Source organism: Giraffa tippelskirchi, chromosome 7 (assembly GCF_054371585.1).
Source record: "Giraffa tippelskirchi isolate mGirTip1 chromosome 7, T2T-mGirTip1v1.2.pri, whole genome shotgun sequence".
In the NCBI taxonomy this organism is placed as follows: Eukaryota; Metazoa; Chordata; class Mammalia; order Artiodactyla; family Giraffidae; genus Giraffa; species Giraffa tippelskirchi.
In genome coordinates, this window is record NC_137281.1 from 5,794,404 (window position 1) to 5,816,628 (window position 22,225).

General features: G+C 48.3%; 1 protein-coding gene across 1 annotated transcript in view; it reads left to right on the forward strand.

Annotated features, from left to right (window-relative positions):
• LOC145512908 (sialic acid-binding Ig-like lectin 6) overlaps positions 1–20,765 on the forward strand; it is a 27,849-nt gene extending 7,084 nt beyond the window's left edge. The window contains 8 exon segments of the mRNA XM_081507622.1: positions 10,310–10,430; positions 11,630–11,750; positions 11,917–12,022; positions 12,024–12,147; positions 12,952–13,206; positions 14,958–15,051; positions 15,379–15,454; positions 18,879–20,765. Of these exon segments, the coding sequence (XP_081363748.1) occupies positions 10,310–10,430; positions 11,630–11,750; positions 11,917–12,022; positions 12,024–12,147; positions 12,952–13,206; positions 14,958–15,051; positions 15,379–15,454; positions 18,879–19,058 (1,077 nt within the window). The 3' untranslated portion in view covers positions 19,059–20,765.
• Positions 20,766–22,225: the final 1,460 nt, after the last annotated feature.

Below are 22,225 nucleotides of genomic sequence, written 5' to 3' on the forward strand. Positions count from 1 at the left end.
TAGTGTTTTTGTAATTTTAAAATTCCAAATGTACCTTAATATCAGTTTTTATTTTGTCTTTTCCTAGGGGCTTGCTCATTTGAGAACAGTGAACATGTATCTTAAGAGGACCTTCAGTTCAGTTCAGTTCAGTCACTCAGTCGTGTCCAACTTTTTGTGATCCCATGGACTGTAGCATGTCAGGCTTCCCTGTCCATCACCAACTCCCGGAGCTTGCTCAAACTCATGTCCATTGAGTCAGTGATGCCATCCAACCATCTCATCCTCTGTCGCACCCTTCTCCTTCTGCCTTAGTGGATGGTATTGGAGGACATGTGGGGAAGTGATTCATGGCTTGGGAGACTATAGGGTTTGGGAATTGACTGAGAGTCTGGGAGCTTCAGGGACTGCAGGACTTGAGGGTCATGTAGCACACTTGGGGGGCCAGTGGGTGGTAACAGGAGTTGGTAGCATGGGGTGCTGAGGATAGCTGAAATTGTGAGCATGTTGAGGCCAGTTGACTGGAGGTGTAGGAGACAGTGATGGGAGTTTGTGACTGCATTGCTTCCAGATGGTGAGTGTTGACAGTCTTTGGGGAAACGGTCATTGTTGGCTCTTCTTTGGGTCCCAGAGAATGTGGTAAAAGTCTGACTGGCAGTTGAACAGATTCTTGATGGGTTTCTATTGGAGTGCCATGTTTTGAGCCTTGTGTTGGGGATTATTTGGAGATTTGTGAAATTAGTAGCAATCAGATAGATTAATGATTTTCAGAGCTTTGGCCATGTCAGTGACTCAGGGGCATTTCAGGATCCTCTGGCAGCCTTATCTCCAGACGGAAGATAATCAGTGATTCAGTGTCCTGATATGATACAGATCTGTGGGTTTTCCAGGTCATGGTTCGAGGTTGGGTATGGTGAATTTAACTTTTATCTTTGTTGGAAAGGCTGGGCTATGTAGGGTGTCATGGATAGGCAGTGAAATGTCCAGTAGCTCAGAGTAGGCACAACAGACATGGCCACTCCAAAACTTAAGCTGTCTGAAGGCAACAGGAAATGGAAATGGTGATCATGTAGGGAACCACATGGGATAGTGGCGATTGTGTGCAGTTTAGAATGAGGCAGATGTTGGACTGATTACCCGTACATCCTTTTACTTCCTTTTTGGCCTTAAGGCAAGTTATGGAACAGCACTCGGCCTCCATTTCCTCATCCACAGAATTGGTATAATAATGAACATAATATTTAGCTGACAGGATTATGTGGAAATTAAACATGGTACCTAATACATGACTTTTATTTTATTCACTGTTTTCTACGTGCCAGGCAGGTGCTAAGGGCTCAGCCAGCTTCATCTCCTGTAAGTTTCAAAACTTAAGTCCCTCCTCAGATGCATGTTCACTGTCCTCAAATGAGCAAGTCTCATGAACCAATGATATAAACCCAACAGTAAAACTACACTTGGAGTTTAATGGTTACAAAAGTATTGATGCACATACATACAGAAAAACAAAAGGAGAGGGTTAAACTTCATGAACCATACATCCAACTTGCCCCCAACACTCAGAACCTCATCATTCACCCCACAGACTCCCTGTCACTCAGCCCAAAGACCCTCTCATCACTCACATTACACAGCCCCCATCATTCACCCCCCTCCCAATGCCCTGGAAGAGATCACTCTCCTCAAAGACCCTGCTCCCCATCACCCACTGTAAATCTCCTCCATCACTCACCCTGAACACACCTCCAATACTCATCCCACAGATTCCTCATCACTCTCCCCAGCACATCTATTCTAACAGACATATACTTCTTCATCAGCCAGACCATGGTTTCCTTGGTAATACGGAAGGCCTGTGGACAAGGAAAGAAGGCCCCTTGTGGTTTGCTCTCAGCAGGAGGATCCAGCTTGCCTCAGGAACAGGGAGTCCATATCTGCTCCTCCAGTGTCTGTCCCCTGGTTCTTGAGAACCATCCCTGGGGCCGGGGGACATTTAGGGAAGTGATCCACTGCTTAGGGGACAGTAGGAAGCAGTGACTGATTGGGAGCGGGAGCTTAGGAATCAGAGGGCTTTGAGGTTCACACTGTAATACATTCAGGGGGCCAGTGATTGAGGACCTGTGAAATCAGTAAAATGGGGGCCTAATGGAAGCATATGGGAACCACTCGACTAGAGACCTTGGAGAGTGAGTGTTGAGGTCCTTTGTGAATGGATGAGTGGGTCAGTGTTGGTGTCTCCTTGGGTCCCTGAGGACATGGTAAGGGCCAGTGATTGGCTGTTAAGCAGATTGATGATGGTTTCCTGTTGGAATGAATTACATGAAACCCCAAATTGGGGATTATTTAGGGTCCAGTGTTTATCAAGTGTGAAGCAGGTGCTCAGGGTTTCACAAGCCTCATCAAATGTCACTTTCACACCTGGGATTAATACCTTCCTCCACATTTTAGAAACTAAAACTAAAGTCATAGCTTCATATTCTCACAGTTATAAGGTGGCAGAGCTGTGATTAAGTTTCATTAAGTGTAGTCCAAATCTCTTGTGGTTTTTTTTTTTATGTTTTATTGCTGTCCAGTTTTCCTGATCTTTGTCTACCATCAGCGCCTAGCCCCTTGACCTTCTCCAGAATGGGTGGATGAGTGGCCATATAGTCACTGCCTTTCAAGGGCTTCTTGGTGCCTCTGCAGAACCCCTGGGTCAGGCCACATTGTTGAGGCTACAGGATCCTCCTTCCCAGCCCAGCCCCACTCTCTCCCGTGGCTCTGGTTGGAGCCTCCTGATGCCCACCATCTTTGGGCTCCTGGGAAAAGTGGAGTTGTCAGAGCAGAAGCCCAGAGGGGACTTGCCTGCTGATGGGAGTTTGCGCTAGAGGCCCTAGGTCTTCGATGGAGCGTGTGAGATAAGCAGGAGCGGCCCCCACCCCAGGGACAGTTTTCCAGAACTTGCGGGCAGGCACAGGAAGCAGCAGATTCTGGACCTCCTGTTCCGGAGATTCTACTCAGCAGTGAAATGAAGCGAACCGCCACTGCAGGGGCCAACCTCATGCAAGAATCCCAAGAAGCCAGACATGAAAGAGTACATGCTTACGATTCCATTTCCCTGAAGTTCTAATACGGCCAAAACTAAGCTATGCTGATAGAAAGGCTGCCACAGGCAAGGGGTAGTATAAGGAGAATATGAGCAGTGATGGAAATATTCCACATCTTGGTTGGGGTGGATGTATCCATTTATCAAAACTCATTAAAACATGTGCACTATACATAAATACACAATAGCAAATTATTTATTATGTATATATAGATCTGTATGTTATATATAAGTGTATATCATCCATATATAATATGTAAGATACTGTACTGGTGGATATGACATTATGCTTTTGTCAAAACCCATAGAATTGGATAACACAAAGAGAGAACTTCAGTGAAAACTATGGACTTCAGTTGATGGTAATGTGTCAGTATTGGTTCATTAATTGTAACAAATATTCTACACTAATGCAAAATGTTAATAATAGGGAAGAATGTGAGGGGGTCGAGGTACATATGGGAGCTCTCTGTAGTATCTGCTCAATTTTTCTGTAAACCTAAAACTGTCCAAAAGAATAAAGTATATTGCTTATTTTAAAAATTACTTGTTGGGTATAAATCCATTATTTACAAATGTACCTAAATATATATTCACTATATATAAATTATACCACAATAAAAAAAAAATTAAGCAAGACACAGGCAATGACATATAATATGATTGTACTTATAAAAAGTTCGAAAATAGGTTTATGTAAACTGTACTTTCTAGGGATACATCGGTGATAAAACTATAAAGAAAACATGGAAATGGTTAATGTAAAAGCCAAGATCATGGATACTTATAGGAGGAGTACACAGTGTTGCATCCCACAGTGCTGTGAGCAGCAACACACAGATATGATCACATCAAAATGAAGGACAACAGAGATCAATTTAACCGAGAAATGGCAGAATGGGAGCAATTATTTTCTTCATTGAAGCTCACAAGAGCTTTTTAACTGTTTAGAATGCACCAAAATTTCCACAAATCAACAGGAAGAAAAACAAGCCAATATAACAATAGCAAAGGACAGGAATATTTATCTCAGAAACGTGGAAATGTGAATGGAAAACAAGTCCACATTGAGATGCTCAGACACACTGGTAATGGAAAAACACCGCACAGAAACCAGATACTGCTCTACACACGTGAGACTGGGAAACCCAAAAGGCAGATAACAGCAAGCGTTGCAGAGATGTGAGGAAATAGGAACCTCATGCTGTATGGTGAGAGTGTAAACTGTTGAGCTATTCGGGGAACTGGCCATACCTGGTATTTTGAACTGGAGATATTTTGTGAACTGACTGCATTTGCTGTGTGGTAAATCACTGCAGTGCACACTTACCCATTTATCTTCTGAACATTATACACTTCACCATAAAAAAAATTTTCAGCTGACATCAAGTGGAAATAGCCAGGAAGGAAAATGTGTACTGTAGGATGCCAATCACATAAACATTAAAAACAGTATTTATAAAACCATAACCTTGAAATTTAGGGATGTGTATTTCATTGGTAAACATATTATCCTCTAAGGTTAATAATGGGCTTTCCAGCTGGCTCTAGTGGTAAAGAACCCACCTGCCAATGCAGGAGACACAGAGAGGTGGGTTTGATTCCTGGGTCAGGAGGATCTCCTGGAGGAGGGCATGGCAACCCACTCCAGTATTCTTGCCTGGAGAATTCCACGGACACAGGAGCCTCGTGGGTACAGTCCATAGCATCGCAGAGAGTCAGACACAACTGAAGCAACTTCGCACAGCACACCAGGTTAGTAATAACGATGAGATCAGAGTCTCTAGAGAGGTTGATCAGGAAAACTCCACGGTCCTTCTGTGTAAACCCTTTGAATAGATTTTTAAAATTTTTTTATCATTTTTAAAATTTTTGGCTGCACTGAATCTTCGTTGCTTTGCTCAGGCTTTCTCTAGTTGCCATGAGCGGGGGCTACTTTTTGTTGCGATGCACGATGTCTCATGGCAGTGGCTTCTCTTGTTGTGGAACACAAGCTCGAGGTGTGCAGGCTTCAGTCATTGCAGCACGTGGGCTCAGTAATTGTGACACAAGGGCTTAGTTGCTCTGAGGCATATGTAATCTTCCTGGACCAGGGATCGGACCCATGTCCCCTGCACTGGCAGGCGGATTCCTATCCACTGCAACTCCAGGGAAGTTCCCCTTTGGATAGATAATCCACAGATAAGGGTTGCAGTTAATTTAAAAAGATGAGAAAGGTTATTTATAGTCACATCAAAGTAAAGTAAAGAAAAGATATAATACTGTTAAGTCAGGCATACCAGGCACTCTCATGTGAGTAGGGCACTTTTAGAAAAAGTCATGTTGGCTTTAAATGGAATTGGAGGAGTCATCTCCACATACTGTATCAATTAGAAATGCATTTCACTCTAAGTTAAAAAAAAAAAAAAAGCTGACTTTCAGGAACCTTAACAAATAGGGCTTTATTTTTCTCACAAAACAAGAAGTCAGTGGGAGGTGAAGGGGTGGGAGCTGCAGCTGACTTTGATCCAGTGGCCTGGCAGAACCCAGAGGACTTTAGAGTGTAAAGAAGAAGGAAGAGAGGCTCAGGGGAAGACAAGCCCCCATACCAGAGGGTCGGCCCCTCCCTAATCTTCTCCTTCCTTGGCAGGCCCAACCCTTCTGACTCAGCTGCTTTCCCGGCCTGAGGTCCAGATCTGATCTGTGTCTAGTCAGACCCTTCTGCATAATCCAGTGATTCCCAAGCTCAAGACCCAACCCTGCTTCAGCACCACGGACAGTGCCACACCTGCTTCTGGGGACCACATGCTGTCTTGGCTGGAAGAGCGATCTCGCTGTGGGTACGTTCTGATGGGAAGAAGTGGGACGGGCTTGGGGACTGGTAATGAACAGGATAAAGGCCTCCCTGTCTAGGTTCTAACCAGGCTCCGAGAAACCTATATGGGGAAAATAGACCCTGAAACTCCACATCTCGCTTAAGGGAAGTGGGAGTTGGTCTTCAGGGGGTGAAAGTCAGGGTTTCAGGGTACAATACAGGTCCACCCAGCTGTGGCCCCAAGAGAGAAGAGGTCGGCTTTCACTTCCCCACCGCAGTGGCTCAAGGGAGAGACGGGTATTTCTGCTGAAGAGAGAAGACTGATACAGAAGTCATACACTTCAACCCAAGAAGTGTCCCCAGCTCTCTTGCCACCCCATGGTCACCCCCACCTCTAAGCTAGGAGAGACTAATCAGACGGTGTCAGGTGAATCCAGATTAGCCTCTGCAGCCCAGAGACGTTGCTGCCACTGTGGCTGCAGCTGGGAGGGCAGCAGACGTGAGGAGGAGGTTTCCGGGCGGGGCTGCAGTCAGAGGCTCTGTTTCCTGCAGTGGTCCCTGGAGGCGGTGCAGGTGCTCTCTGTAACCTTCATTGAGGGTGGTGAAGGAGGGCCCATGCTTCCCATCCCGTTCACTTCAACCCTTGGGTTTTCTGGACTGACTTTAGCCTACTCAACTTCCACCTTCAGATCCCAGAGGCAGCCAGCAGATACTGTCATCCCCTTCCACCCACAGACCCCATCAAAATCTGGAAGAAACTCTCTGGGGCCAACCCAACCTTCTGTGGGGTCCAGGGGCCCACAGTTGCTCTCTAAGCATTAGATTCATCAAGATGCAGGAAACTGAGAATGCTTTCGGGTAGAGAAATATCATGTGAAAAATGACTCCCAATATGGGCTTCCCAGGTGGCCCGGTGATAAAGAATCCGCCTGCCAATGCAGGAGACACGGGATTGATCTCTGGGTAGGGAAGATTCCCCTGGAGTAGGAAATGGCAACTCGCTCCAGTATTCTTGCCTGGGAAATCCCATGGACAGTGGACCTTAAAGGGCTACAAAGTTCACAAAGAGTCAGATAGGACTGAGCAACTGAGCATGCATGGATGACTCCTTATATTTCTGAATGTGACAAGTAGTCAAAGATCCCCAGGAGAGAACCCTAGAGACAGGAACACAGGTGCTTCCTATCTGAAAGATGGGGGCAAGCGTTCATGATCCCAGAGGAAGCTGAGGTGGACTCTCAGGGTCTCCTTTTTGAGGTCTGAATCTTTTCCTTCTCTCCAGCTTATACCAGATACCCCAAAATCTACATCCCTTTAACCTGAAGCCCAACTGTCTTAGAGTCTAAACAGCTCAAAGTCCAGTAGGAAGATATTTCTCTCCTCCATGGGACCCAAGGCTCCCCATTCCTTATTATTCACCCACATGCTCAGGTCCCAAGAACATGACACCAGGATACACACACACATATATATAACATACATATATACAACTGATTCACTTTTCTGTACACCTGAAACTTAGCACAGCATCATAAATGAACTATACTCCAATGAAAATATTGAAAATAAATAAATTTTAAAGAGACTGTGACACCAGCCCTATGTTTTCAGGCGACCTTCCTAGGAGGTGATTGATGTTGCTGTTTAGTTACTAAATTGTGTTCGACTCTTTTGCGACCCCATGGACTGTATGTAGCCCACCAAGCTCCTCTATCCACGGGATTTTCCCAGGCAGGAATACCAGAGTGTGTTGCTGTTTCCTTCACCAGGGGATCTTCCTGGCCCAGGGATCAAACCCACATCTCCTACAGCTCCTGCACTGCAGGCAGATTCTTTATCACTGAGCCACCTGGGAAGCCACAGGAGGTGAAAGGTCTCTGCATAGAGCCATCCAAGGAGTTCAGCTCATGGCTACAAACCTACAGGTGATTTTTCAGACCTGATCACAGGCAAACGCGAAAGTTTTCCTCGGCTGGCCTCGGGGATGCTGTCTGTGCACTGCAGTCTCTGAAAGGAGTTACAGTGAAGGACTCAGACTGCTCTGGCCTGTCATACTCTTCACATTTTTGCATTCCGAGCTCAGAGGACTTCATTCTTGGTCTGTTTATCTGAAGCCTTGGGCAGAGATCTTCAGGCACCTCTTCTGAGGCCTCCTAATGCGGGGGGAGGAGGAGGAAAACTTGAAGACACTTTGCCCCACTCTGATTCAGGACTCGGTACTTTTCCACTCCCACCCCCACGCCCCAACCCAGGATCCATAGATCCGCCGCAGCTTTTTGTTCTGAGTCCCTGGTACATGAAATGACCCTCATGTCTGTGCTGGCCCATCAGACCCCTTGACAAAGATTCTCCCCTTGGCTCAACTCTAGCCAGGCCCTTCGAGTTCTTTTTTTTAAAAATAATTTTAAAAAATTGATTTATTTTTGGTTGCTCTCAGTCTTCATTGCTGTGTGAAGGCTTCCTCTATTTGCAGAGAGCGGGGGTTACTCCTTGTTGTGGTGCACCGGCTTTCACTGTGGCTTCTCTTGTTGTGGAGCACCGGCTTCAGTAGTTGCAGCACGAGGGCTCAGTAGTTGTGGCTCTCTGGCTCTAGAGTCCAGGCTCAGTAGCTGTGGTGCACGGACTTTCATTGCCCTGCAGCATGTGTAGTCTTCCCGGACCAGGGATCAAACACGTGTCCCCTGCACTGGCAGATTCTTACCCACTGCACCACCAGGGAAGTCAGTTTAACCCAAATCCCTTACCCTCAATATCTGATGGGATTCCTCACCCTCCAGCAGCCCCCAGCTGCTGTCTGGTCACCCTGCCCTGCCTTCAGCAAGAAGCCTGGTAGGTTGGTTTAGCCAGAACCCCCTTTCCCCCGATATTTCCTTTCAGTAATTTTCCATCTGCTGACCCCTCACCCCCCTCTTTGGCAATAAATCCCCAGTCTTCCTCATCGTTGTCAGAGTTGAGCCTGGTCTCTTTCCCCTGCAGCAAACCGCCATTACAGGAGTCCCTGAACCTATGACAATGGTCCTGAATGAAGTCTGCTTCATGGTTCCTTAAGTGTCATGAGCAGAAACAGAGACACAAATGAAAGGAACAGATGTGTGGTTGCCAAGGGGCGAAGGGTAGGTGATGGGGTGAATTGGGAGATTGGGATTCACCTATCTATACTACAATGTGTCAGGTTGCCTGGTGGCGCTAGTGGTAAAGAACCCACCTGCCAACGCAGGAGATGTAAGAGATGCAGGTTCGATCCTTGGCTCAGGAAGATCCCCTGGAGGAGGGCATGGCAACCCACTCCAGTATTCTTGCCTGGAGAATCCCATGGACAGAGGAGCCTGGTGGGGTCCATGGGGTCACAGAGAATTGGATGTGATTAAGCACCTAAACAACAACAATGTATAAAACAAATAACTAATGAGAACTTATTGTATAGCAGAGGGAACTCTGCTTTCTGCTCTGTGGTGACCTAAATGGGAAGGAAATTCAAAAACAGGGGACATATGTATACAAAGGTTTGATTCGCTTTGCTGAACAGCAGAAACAGACACAGCAGTGTAAAACAACTATAGTCCAATAAAAAATAAAAATGAAAAATGAAAAAAAGAAGTGCCAAGAATAATTGTTTTTTCCTTAACAATTAGAATCACATCTTTTTCTTTGACACCCCTGCAACCATCCCGGAACATGAGGGAGTCAGTGCTTTTTCCATTTAGACTGTTGCTTGTATCATCACAGTAGGTGATTAAAGGCTTAATTGTTATTTTCATTTTGACTCAGCTGTTTTAAGCATCTACCTCTGACACTAGCAGCTCAGGCTGTCTCTCCCCACTTGGCTGAGCTGCAGGCCCCAGTCAGGTTCAGCATACCTTCTCGGTGTTGGTCAGGACACCTGGGTCCCTGAGGAGGGACCCAGTAGCAGTGCCTGTAGGACATGGTGCTTGGCCAGAAGCCTGGCCCGAGAGGGGAGAAGAAACCACAACAGTCCCCCACCACCACGCAGGAGGCGTAAGAGATGCAGGTTCGATCCCTGGGTCAGGAAGATCCCTGGGGCATGGCAATCCCCTCCAGTATTCTTGCCTCGCCACCCTTCTGTGGATCCAGCCAGAGTTAAAGTCACCATCTCTCCCCATGATTGAAGGAGAAAATACCTTCTTATCTCCATTCCAAATGCTCCAAGAACCTGGGCTATTGGCCCCCATCCAAGGAAATGGCACAGATAGGAAGGAAGCGCTCCTCTGGGGCAGTGATGGAGGGGGGGTTCCTACTGCTCAGGGCAGAAGTGGGGTCTTCAAGCTTAAATGTGAGAGGGCTAAAGGCGGTCAGTGGGATTCCACACCACCCCCAGCCCGCATTCGCATCACCTCTCTGTTCCCTGTTGTCTGGCTGCCGCCCCTTCTCTCCCTTCCCTGGCAAAACTCTCACCTGGGTCACCAGTAACCACCTGTTCTCTTCCCGATCAGGCCATCTCGCTCACCACCGCCAGCTCTCCCTACACCCCACAATTAAGCTTAATGGGGGGCGTGCAGGTGTGCAGGCGTGCGGGCTCCCACTGCTCCGTCCAGGGCCCTCTGCCCCCGCTCGGTGAGTGTGTCTGTGTCCACCTCCAGGGGCAGCTCTGCTACCTTCTCAGCCCCCGTCTTCCCAGCCTAGACCTGCACATTTATCCTGCTCTTGGTGGTGGCACTTCCATCCCCCCCACCCCCCAGTCACTGGAGTCAGGGCTCAGAGAGTCACTCTAGACGCCTTTCTCTCCCCCACCCCCGGGCCCCCCACGCCTCCCCTCAAATCTCACTTCCTCAAAGTGTCTTCAATGGTGTCTCTCCTCCATCCCCCAGGCTGCTATCTCCCCACAGGCATGGTTCTCTTCTTCCCAATCACAGAAGCTTCCTCTTGGCCTCCAGCCTCTCCCTTCCAGCTGTTCCCTACACTGGCTTCAGTGAGATCATGTTATGCCTATATGACTCTGTCCCACTCCTGCTCAAGAACTTTCCATGGCTCCCGGTGGCCTTTAAATAAAGCTCGGGTTTGTTTGTCTTCCCCCACTGTTTGAGCTAGTCAAGGGTGAGGACTGATTCAAACCTGTCTTCTTTGTTTAAAAAAATGTTTTGGCTGTGTCAGGTCTTAGTAGCAGCGCACAGGCTCTTTCATTGTGGCACATGGGCTTCTCTCTAGTCGTGGCACGCAGGCTCCAGAGCTCAGAGGCTTCATTAGCTGTGGCACGTGGGCTTGGCTGCCCCACGGCATGTGGGATCTTAGTTCCTCAACCAGGGATCGAACCCGCATCCCCTGTGTTGCAAGGTAGATTCTTAACCACCGGACCACCAGGGAAGTCCCCAAATCTGTCCTGTTTTATGTTAGTTTATGAATGAATGAAGTAGAGGCATGTGTTGCTTCTCTTGCCTCATCTACACCTTCTTCTGCCCCTGGTGCCCATATAGGATATCTCCAGTTTCATCCCTAACAGGCCACCTTCACGAGGATTCCCCAGACCATGACTCTCGGGGAGCTAGATAGGGGAGCCCCCTTATCCAGTGCAGAAAACAGGGCAAGAGGCAGGACTCAGGGGCTCTCATCCTTCCTTGCTGCCTCACCAGGGCAAGCCCCTTGCCTCCTCTGATCCTCAGGGGTCACCTTCCAATATGCAGAAACGGCAGAATGATCTCAGCGGGGCCAACCACAGCTGACTCTCTAAGCCTGAAGTTTCCTCTTAGGGACTTGTGGCCTGGTATCCTCACCGCAGCTTCCTGTGTGAGCTTCCTCCACCCGCCCCTTATCTGCAGCTTGGCCTTCTCTTTCAGAGGGGTCCAGAAGGCAGATCCTGCCCGGGAGACATCAGGAAGGGATGCGGCTGTTGCTGCTGCTGCTGCCACTTGTGCTGTGGGGAGGTGACCGGCCTGTGGGGTACGGGGAACCCCACACACACACACACACACACTGGGGTGAGGCACTGAGCTCCAGGCTGACTTCCTCCCTCTGCCCAGCACCCCTAGCTCAGCGCCTGGAACTGCAGCAGAGTGTGACGGTGCAGGAGGGCCTGTGCGTCCTCGTAGCCTGCACGTTTCCACAGCCCCGGGTTTCCTTTGGAAAAGTTCTACATGTCTTGGTTCCGGGAAGGGGCAGATACAGAACGCGATCCCCCGGTGGGCACGAACAAGCCGGAACAGAAGCTGCATTGAGGAGACCCAGGGGCGATTCTCCCTCCCCGGGGAGCCCCAAGCCCAAAACTGCAGCCTGCGCATCAGGGATGTCAACGCAGGGGACAGCGGGACATACTTCTTTCAAGTCGAGACACGCTTCAGTAAACTCCCATAGCTAAACAAGATGCTCTTTCTGAACATGACAAGTATGGTAGTGGGGCTCAGGACTGGAAACCAGCGCCGGGGTGGGGACACTTCAGCTCCCTGAAGTTAACCTTCAGCTCACCCACAGCTTTCTTTGGCTAAATTGAAAGGAAGCTGTCACATTCCTTTTGCTTTCTCTCTGATGGTTTTTGGTTTGTTTGTTTTTTTTGGGGGGGGGGCGGCGGTCAGCAGTAGGCCACACAGTGCAGCATGCAGGATCTTAGTTCCCTGACCAGGGATCGAACCCGTGTCCCCTGCAGTGGAAGTGTGGAGTCCTAACTACTGGACCGCCAAGGAAATCCCTCTCTGATGTTTTACCACCTTCTGTTTTCTCTTCTTCAGCCCATAACTATGTTTGCTCACTGTATCCTTGTCCCCCAGGTCTTCCCTGGTGTCTCAGATGGTAAAGAACCTGCCCGCAATACGGGAGACCTGGGTTCAATCCCTGGGTCAGGAAGATTCCCTGGAGGAGGGCAGGGCAACCCACTCCAGTATTCTTGCCTGGAGAATCCCATGGACAGAGGAGCCTGGAGGGCTACAGTGCATGGGGTCGCAAAGAGTCGAGCACGACTGAGCATCTCAAACACACATATCTTGTCCTGAGCCTTCTATGCCCCATCTGATGGACAGTCTGGGCAGCCCCAGGGAAACTGCTGGGGCTTCTTCTGAATGCCTGTGGTTCAGACTCTGCCAGTCCCCAGAGAGGTGCCAGCCTTGCCCAGCCCATCTCTCTGTCTCTCTGCCCTTCTCTTCCCCCGAAGCCCTCAAGATTCTGCAAAATGCCTCGTCCCTTCCAGTCCAGGAGGGCCAGGTGCTGCAGCTGCTCTGTGTTGCTGACAGCAACCCCCCTGCACAGCTGAGCTGGTTCCGGGGGTCTCCCGCCCTGGAGGCCGTCCCCGTCTCGAGCACCGGGGTCCTGGAGCTGCCTCGTGTAGAGGCAGCAGAAGGAGAGTTCACGTGCCGGGCTCAGAACCCTCTGGGCTCCCAAAATATCTCCCTGAGCCTCTCCGTGGTCTGTGAGTGTGGAGTCCCCCTGGGGACAGGACGCTGGGGTTCAAGGGAGGGGAGAGGTGCCCCTGATCCCTCCCATCTCTCCCCACAGCCCCCCCACAGCTGCTGGGCCCCTCCTGCTCCCAGGAGAAGGAGGGTCTGCGCTGCAGCTACTCCTCCTGAGCCTGGCCAGCTCCCTCCCTGCACTGGCAGCTGGGGAAGGGCTGCTGGCGGGGGAGCTCAGCAATGCCTCCTTCGAGGTCGCCTCCAGTTCTGCCAGGCCCTGGGCCAACGGCTCCCTGAGCCTCTGCAAGGGGCTCAGCTCCAGCCTCAGACTCACCTGCGAGGCCCTGAATGGCCATGGGGCCCAGAACGGGTCTGTCCTCCTGCTTGCCAGGTCAGGGGTCTGCCGAAGGGTGATGCCTGAGAGAAGAGGAGCCTTGATCCTTATATGAGTCTGCTAGGGTGGCCAGAACAAAGCACCTCCAACTGGGGGCTTAAACAGATACATCTCCCAGTTCTGGAGGCTGGAAGCCTGGGATCAAGGTGTCAGCAGGGTTGATTCCATCTCAGGCTGTGAGAATTGTCCCAGGACTCTCCCCGTGGCTTCTGGCAATTTTGCTGGCAACCTTTGGCATTCCTTGGCTCGTAGGAGCATCACCCCCATCTCTGCTTTCATGTTTACGTGTGTGAGTGCTCACTCACTTCAGTTGTATTCAACTCTTTGTGACCCCATGGACTGTAGCCTGCCAGGCTCCTCTGTCCACAGGATTCTCCAGGCAAGAATACTGGAGTGGGTTGCCATGCCCTCCTCCAGGGGAATCTTCCTGACCCAGGGATCAAACCCACAGCCCCCGCCGCAGCTGCTGGGCCCCTCCTGCTCCCAGGAGGATGAGGGTCTCCTGCCTTGGGGGACAGGTTCTTTTTCATTAACGCCACCTGGGAAGCCTCCCCACCCCCGCTTTCATGTTTACATGGCATTATTCTGCCTGCATGTGTCTGTGTCCAAATTTCCCCTTTTTAGGACATCGGTCATATTGGATTAGCCCCTGCTGGTCTCATGTTTTTTAATTAAATCATTTATTTCTGGCTGTGCTGGGTCTTCGTTGCTGTGTGGGCTTTCTCTAATGGTGGAGAGCAGGGGCTACTCTCGAGTTATGGTGCTCGGACTTCTCCTTGTGGTGGCTTCTCTTGCAGAGCACGGGCTCTAGGGAGCAAGGGCTTCAGTCGTTGCAGCTCTCGGGCCCTAGAGGACAGACTTAATAGTTGTGGCACAGGGGCTTAGCTACTCTGAGGCATGTGAGATCTTCCCGGGCCAGGGATCGAACCCGTGTCTCCCGCATTGGCTGGCAGACTCCTTCCCATTGAGCCACCAGGGAGGCCCTGCTGATCTCATTTTAACTTGATTACCTCAGTAAAGATCTCCTTTCCAGATAAGGTGACATTCTGAGTGACTAGGGGTCAGGGGACTTCAACATATGAACTTGGGGGAGGGAAACACAAGTCAAGTCGAACAGCCCCAGAGGAATGGAGCTCAGAGGAGGGGCAACCCAGGGCCCCAGCTTGCGTGGCTGGTGGTGGAAGATTCTCAGTCCTGAGTCCAGGGGAAGGGGCTGGCCCCAGGGTCTGCAGGACAATGGAAACGTCCAGTGACCGAGTCTTGGATGGGAGGTCAAGGGGGAGGCGGGTACACTAGCAGAACACAGAGAAGGGTGGCCTGTTGGGAAGATGCCATGTATTGGGGTTGGAGTTTAAACAAGATTCAAATTGTCTACAGGTAAACCAGAGCCCAGGGCTGGCAAGGTCCTGGGAGCAGTCGGGGGAGCTAGCGTCACGGTCCTGCTTTCTCTCTGCCTATATCTCATCTTCAGGTGAGAGGGGGCTCCAGGGTGGAGGGAAAAGCCCAGGGTGGGAAGGGCTCGGGGTCATGGAATCTCAGAAAACCTGAGCTGGAGGACCAGGGACTGGTTGGAAAGCCCCAGGACAGAGAAAGAAGGCTGAGTGATGGTGTGAATCAGGCCGTAAGCAGCCGGACCAAGGCTGGGGGTTACTTCCCCAGCCCCAGTCCAGCTCTTGGGTTGCGGGGAGCACCTGGACACCTCCTCCCTCATTCCATGCTCTTCGTAGGGAGTAGGGGATGGTCTGTCTGCCCCATGCCCCAGATGGCCAGGCTGAAACACCCTGGGCTGTTCCCTTAGAGTGAAGACCCGCAGAAAGACCCAGCCAGTGCAAAGCGTGGATGATACGAACCAAGCCGTGGGCTCAGGCTCCAGGGTGAGTAATGCAGCAGGCGGTCCCATTCAGTTTATCCCTTGTGGGCGGTACCTCTGGTCCTGGCCCTTGGCATTTCCCTATTAACATCCAGCACTTCCTGGAATTCCACATGGGGTTGTTTAAAACTACTGATTCAACTGCTTTAGCACTGCTGCTTCTGATGAAATATGTAGATAGTTTAGTTGGTTGGCTGGGGGTATTTTGCTTGGTATGCCAGATTATCATATTCTCCTAGGGCTTTAGCCTTTTCTTCTCACATTGATTATGGGGAAGAGAATTGGTCCAAACCTAGTCCGTGTCAGACTCACTGAGGACAAGGAAGTAGGATAGAGAGCCCGAGGCATCCTAGCATCACAGTTCATCACTCCTGATGTGTATTTTTCAAATCTACCACCCTGTTATTTACTATCAACTTTAATGAGATATTGTTGTGTAGTCACGAAGTCGTGTCCGACTCTTTTGCGATCCCATGGACCATAGTTTGCCAGGCTCCTCTGACCATGGGATTCTCCAGGCAAGAACACTGGGGTGGGTTGCCATTTCCCTCTCCAGGGGATCTTCCCCACCCAGGGATCAAACCCATGTCTCCTGCAATGGCAGGCAGATTCTTTACCATTGAGTCACCAGGGAAGCCCATATTGAGGTATTTACACAGTTTAAGTATGAAGTTAAACAAACTTGGACAAACGCATACATCCTGTAACCGTGTCCCCAGTCAAGATAGGGAACATTTCCATCAGGGCCCCAAATTCTTTTATTCCCCTTCTCATTCAACCCCCACCCCTTTCCAGCAATCACTGATTTCTATCATTATTGATTCATTTTGTCCATTCTCGAATGTCATATAAATGGAATCATGCAATACTCACTCTCTCTATGTGGCTTCTAGTGTTTTATTAAAAGATGTAAAATCCTAAGTGTAGACACCCCCAATAATGGAGCATTGTTTCTCAAAATAAATCAACAAACGCAGACAGAGTTGCAAGGAGAAACAGGCACATCCACAGTTAGTGTTGATTATCTCGAAACTCCTCTCTCAGAAACTGGCAGAACAAGAAAACAGAAAATCAGGTTTTAAATTTAATTTACACATTTCTCCCTGCAGTTTCTCCTTGGTTAATCTCGGGTAATGGAATCTTTAGTGTGTGTTCAGCCCCCATCTTGTCAGAAATCATGAGATATCTTTTCCGTTATTTTACTTTCAAATTTTCAGGAAACTTCTTTTCTTTTTCTAATGAGTGTCTCTTCGAGTCAGTATAGCATCATGGTTCAAAGCATATACTCTGGAGCTGGACTGCTTGCATTCAAATCCGATCTTATTTACAAGCTGTGTGACCTTGGATAAATGGTGTGCTCTCTCTGACCTCTATTTATTTTCTGTGACATGGGAATATTATTAATATTTGGACTTCCCTGGTGGTCCAGTGGTTAAGACTTATTGTAACAAGGCAAGAATACTGGAGTGGGCAGCCATTCCCTTCTCCAGGGGATCTTCCTGACCTAGCAATAAAACTCAGGTCTCCTTCACTGCATGCAGATTCTTTACCATCTGCGCCACCAGGGAAGCTCAGAGTAGTTATGAGGCATGATTAGAAGAGTCTCTGGCATGTATGAAGCAAGTCCTCCTGATAACCAATCAGAACCTTTTCCTCCTCTAGTAAGTCCCAAAGGCAATTTGTTGCTGTTGTTATTACTTTATTCCCTGTTGTCTTCCCAACGCCTAGAGGAATGCCTAGCTCATAACTCACAGTAGGTGCACAATATGTCTGGAATAAATCATTGATTAACCATGTTGCTGAATCTCATTTGCTAATAAAAGTCGCTATCTCTATCTTTTGATTGGTGAGGTTCATCCATATACAAATACTTCAGTCACAGTTATTAATAGACACATTTTTTTCTCTCTGTGTCTTGACTGTAGCAGATTTAAACTATTAACTCACTTATTTTCACCTTGCTTTTCCTTAGTATGGGCAGCCTTCTCCCTGTCTTCTAAAATAGCCATTCTCAGGGCAATTCCCTGGTGGTCCAGTGGTTAGGATTTGGCACTTTCACTTCAGGGGGGCCTGAGTTTGACCCCTGGTCAGGGGAACTAAGATCCTGTAAGCCGTGTGGCATGGCCAAAAAACTAAAGTAAAATAACCATTTTCTCGGACTTCCCAGGTGGCTCAGCTGGTAAAGAATCCACCTGCAATGTGGGAGACCCGGGTTCGATCCCTGGGTTGGGAAGATCCCCTGGAGAAGGGAACGGCTACCCACTCCAGTATTCTGGCCTGGAGAATTCCATGGATTATAGTCCACGGGGTCGCAAAGAGTTGGACACAACTGAGTGACTTGCACTTTCCCAGGTGGCTCAGTGGTAAAGAATCTGCCTGCCAGTACGGGAGATGCAGGTTCAATCCCTGGGTCAGGAAGATCCCGTGGAGGAGGAAAGGGCAATCCACTCCACTATTCTTGCCTGGAAAATCCCATGGACAGAGGAGTCTGGCAGGCTACAGTTCATAGGGTCACAAAAGAGTCATGACTTAGTGACTAAACAACAACAGCAACCATCTGCTCCTAATCTGAGAATGATTTGTCTGCCTCTTTTCGCTATCGTTGGAGGGTTTCTATTTCATGCTCCTATAGCCTGAGGGTGTTGCAAGCAGGGAGCAGATATGAGAGAGGGTATCTGGTTACCGTTTTTATTGCAGGATCTGATCTCTACTCTGTCTTCTAGAACCTGCACACCCCCGCCCTTGCTTTATCTTTCAAAATGTCTCCTATCAAATTTAGAACTTGAGATGTATTTGTCTATTAACTGCCTCTCCTAGAAAACCATGAGCAGGATTTCCCTGATTTCCCTGCGGTCCAATGCCTAAGACTCCAAGCTTCCATGGCAGGGGACATCTGTTTGATCCTTGGTCAGGGAACTAAGATTTCGCAAGCTGTGTGGTGTGACCAAAACAAACAAAACCACCCCCCTCAAAAAAAAAAAAAACCCACAAAAAACCACACACTGCATAATATGAGGGACTATGTCTGCTTTTTCCATCACTCCACACACTGCACCTCCTACACTCACAGCCTGGACAAAGGACAGCCCCCTAGTTGGAAAGAACTGGTTTCTAGTTCTGGCTCAGAGGTGCATCTATAGACGTGTGTCTTCAGGAAAACAATGTGTATAATCTCTCTTAGCCTTAGTTTTACTATTTCTAAGACACATATGACAATAGTATTCTCTCCTAGCATTTTTAAAGAATATAATGTGATTCATGTAAACACTCACGAAGGGCTGGTCAATCTGAATTAACTCTGTTTAAACAAATGAATGGGAAAATGACAAAAGTTCCGTCAGTTCCACTTCCATCCCATTGCCTTTGACTCCATAGTTCTCCCAGACCCTGTTGCCTGGATCTGAATCCTTTCTCCTCCTTCCTCTCAGGAACACCAGCCCCAGTTCTGGACAGACCCCCCTGTGGACCACCCCACCCCCGCTGGGGCTGGCCCCATCTCAAGAAATGAACAAGAGCCTCACTATGCTTTCCTCCGATTTCACAAGCTGAAGCCTCAGAAACAGGAAGGCACTAACACTGAGTACTCAGAGATCAAGATACACAAGTGAGGAATTCTTTTCTCATGGTCTGGAGCCTGGAAGTCTGAGATCAAGGTGTCGGCAGGCTTGGTTCCCTCTGAGCCCTCTCTCCTTGGCTTGGAGACAGTTGTCTTCTCCCTATGTCCTCACACAGTCTCCCCTCTGTGTGTTTCTGTGTCCTAATTCATTCTTCTTATAAGGACACGAGTTTTCAGCCTGTAACACTCAGCTCCAATCATTTAAAAACAAATGGCCTTCTTGCCGGTGGTCAGAATCCCCTGGTATGGGTGGAAAACCATAGGACTTGTGACCAAAATTTGTTGTTGTTCAGCTGCTAAAATCGTGTCCAACTCTTTGCAATCTCATGAACTGCTACACACCAGGCTTCCCTGGCTATCTTCCCTAACTATCTTCTTGAGCTTGCTCAAACTCACATCCGTTGAGTCGTTGATGCCATCCAACCATCTCATCCTCTGTCTCCCTCTTCTCCTCCTGCCTTCAATCTTTGCCAGCATCAGGGTCTTTTCCATGGAGTCAGCTCTTCGCATCAGGTGGCCAAAGTACTGGAGCTTCAGCTTCAGCATCAGTCCTTCCAATGAATATTCAGGGTTGATTTCCTTTAGGATTGACTGGTTTGATCTCCATGCTGTCCAAGGGACTCTCAAGAGTCTTCTCCAGCACCACAGTTCAAAAGCATTAATTCTTCGGCGCTTTGCCTTCATTATGGTCCAATTGGCATATCTGTACATGACTGCTGGGAAAACCACAGCTTTGACTAGATAAACCTTTGTCCTATCTGCTGGCCAGGTGTGGAGGGCTGTGACCAAAAGAACTGAGTTCAGATTCATTTATGTCACTCATTGAATGAGTCACTTTATCTCTCTGTGCCTCACTTTACTGTTCTGTGAGCAGGGAAACCATTCCTGTCTGGCTAGACTGTTGTGAAAGAGCAATGAAAGTATACACAGAAAACAGGTAATGAAGATCCCGACACAAAGCTTTTTGTGGACTCTGAACACATAAATTTTTTGCTGACAACTTCTCCTAAGGCTTGGAGGGGCCAGTCCCAGAAGTCACACAACTGGAAATCAGGCAATGGTGGCTGCTCTTACAACTCCTATTAAGCAATATATTGTAGATTCTCTCCAGTGCAATAAATGCAAGAAGCAGAAGTAAGAGCTATCCAATTCATAAAAGAAGTAAAAAAAGTCCCTATTCACAAATGATGTAATAATTGTGTGCCTAGAAATTCTAAAGTTATCCACAAAGAAACTGCTAAGACCAAGCATAGAGTTTGTTTTTGTTTAGTTGCTAAGTTGTTTCTGACTCGTTTGTGTCCTGATGGACTGTAGCCCACCAAACTCCTCTGTCCATGGGATTTCCCAGGCAAGAATACTGGAGTGGGTTGCCATTTCCTTCTCCAGGGGATCTTACCAACCCAGGGATCAAACCTGCTTCTCCTGCATTGGCAGGCAGATTCTTTGCCACTGAGCCACCTGGGAAGCCGGGATAGAATTCAGCCAGGTGTTAAGGTACTTATTCAAATTGCAAAGTTCCTTTGTAATTCTATATATTGGCCAAAGGCAATTAGAAATTGCATATTTTTTTAAAGATGCAGTTTACAGTTAAATGAAATGTGAAATGAATTGAAATGTATGTAAGTCTGTATATTGAGCACATTAAAATATTGCTTAAAGAAATGAAAGAAGACCCAAATAAATGGAGATATGTACCATGTTCATGGATTGGAAGACTCAATATTGTTAGGAGATCAGATGGATAAATTCAGTGCAATCTCAAATTCTGAGTGAGAGCTTTGGTAGAAATCGATGAGCTGGATTCTAAAATGTACATGGAATATATTGCATTGTAGATCATTAGAGCTGGGAAGGAGCTTAACATGATTTTACACAATCCTCTCATTGGTAGGTGCCCTCAGTGTTACAAAGTCCCAGGCCCTAGAAAGGGGACCACAGATACTTCGAGTATTGAAGAGGAATGCTTTAGTGTGTTTTTCATACCCAGCATACTTTCTGAGGATTTAATGAGATGTCTTTCATTCTTTTTTCACTCTTTGCATTGTAGTTAAGAAGAGCAGTTCATGGAAAGGAGTACGGTTGGCTTGGGAAGAAGGGAATAGAGAAAGATCTTGGAAAAATGGCAGAGGGGATAAAAAGACTCTGTATCTAAGGAAAGGATTGGGCATTATAAACTCGGGAGAAGACAAAGCAACGTGTTTCAGAAAAATAAAGAAAGCAAACAATGAGAATGTCCTAAGACGTTATAAAAACTGACAATAAACCCATTTAATGAGTCTCCCCTCCAATGCCTGTCCTACTTTCCCACCACTTCCTCCCCACCCACAAGATTCACAAGAGAAGCATTCTTCCCCATATTCAGGAGCAAGACTCTTGCCCAACAAATCCTGATGGTTCCCAGTGGTGGATGGTTCCCAGCCTGGCAGTCCTAATTCTATGTGTCCTGAGCACCAAAGCCCCCCAGCAGAGGGGTTTGCATGAGCAAAGCCCGAGAGGCAGGGCAGAGCCTGTCATGTACTGGAACAGTGAGAGGAAGTAACTCTGGGGAAAGAAGGAAGGGCTGTGTGGCAACCAGTCACGGAGGCCATGGGGGCAACTGTGGTAAGCGTACAACCCCAACCCACAAAAAAAATCACAGCTGCCTCCGAGTGCTCACCGTATTCTAGACACTCTGCTGGGTTAAGTGCACTATCCACCTTACTTCTGGTTACTCCCAGCCCGAGGCTCCTGGTCACACCCCCCTGCCAACTCCTAGTTTCCTAGTTTCTCCATGCCCCGCCCAGCTCCCTGCTGGAGGGTGAGGAGAAAGTCTCCTCTCAGGAGGAAGCAGAGTACATCCCTGTGCTTTTGGAGGAACGAAGGACAGGACAAATGAAGGAAATGTGTCTCCCCGTATTTACAGGAAACATTACTAGAACTTAAGGATTCAGAAAGCTTGAAACGAGATGTCAGAAGGTACATGGAGCAAGCACTAAGCGTGAAAAGCTGATGTCGTTATCCTAACATAAGATGGAGAAGGTTTTTTGCTGTTGTTCGTTTGTTTGTTTTGTTTTAGCTGTGCTGTGCAGCTTGCAGGGATCTTCGTTTCCCATCCAGGGATTGAACCCTAGCCCTGGGCAGTGATAGTCCTAACCACTGGACCACCAGGGAATTCCCCAG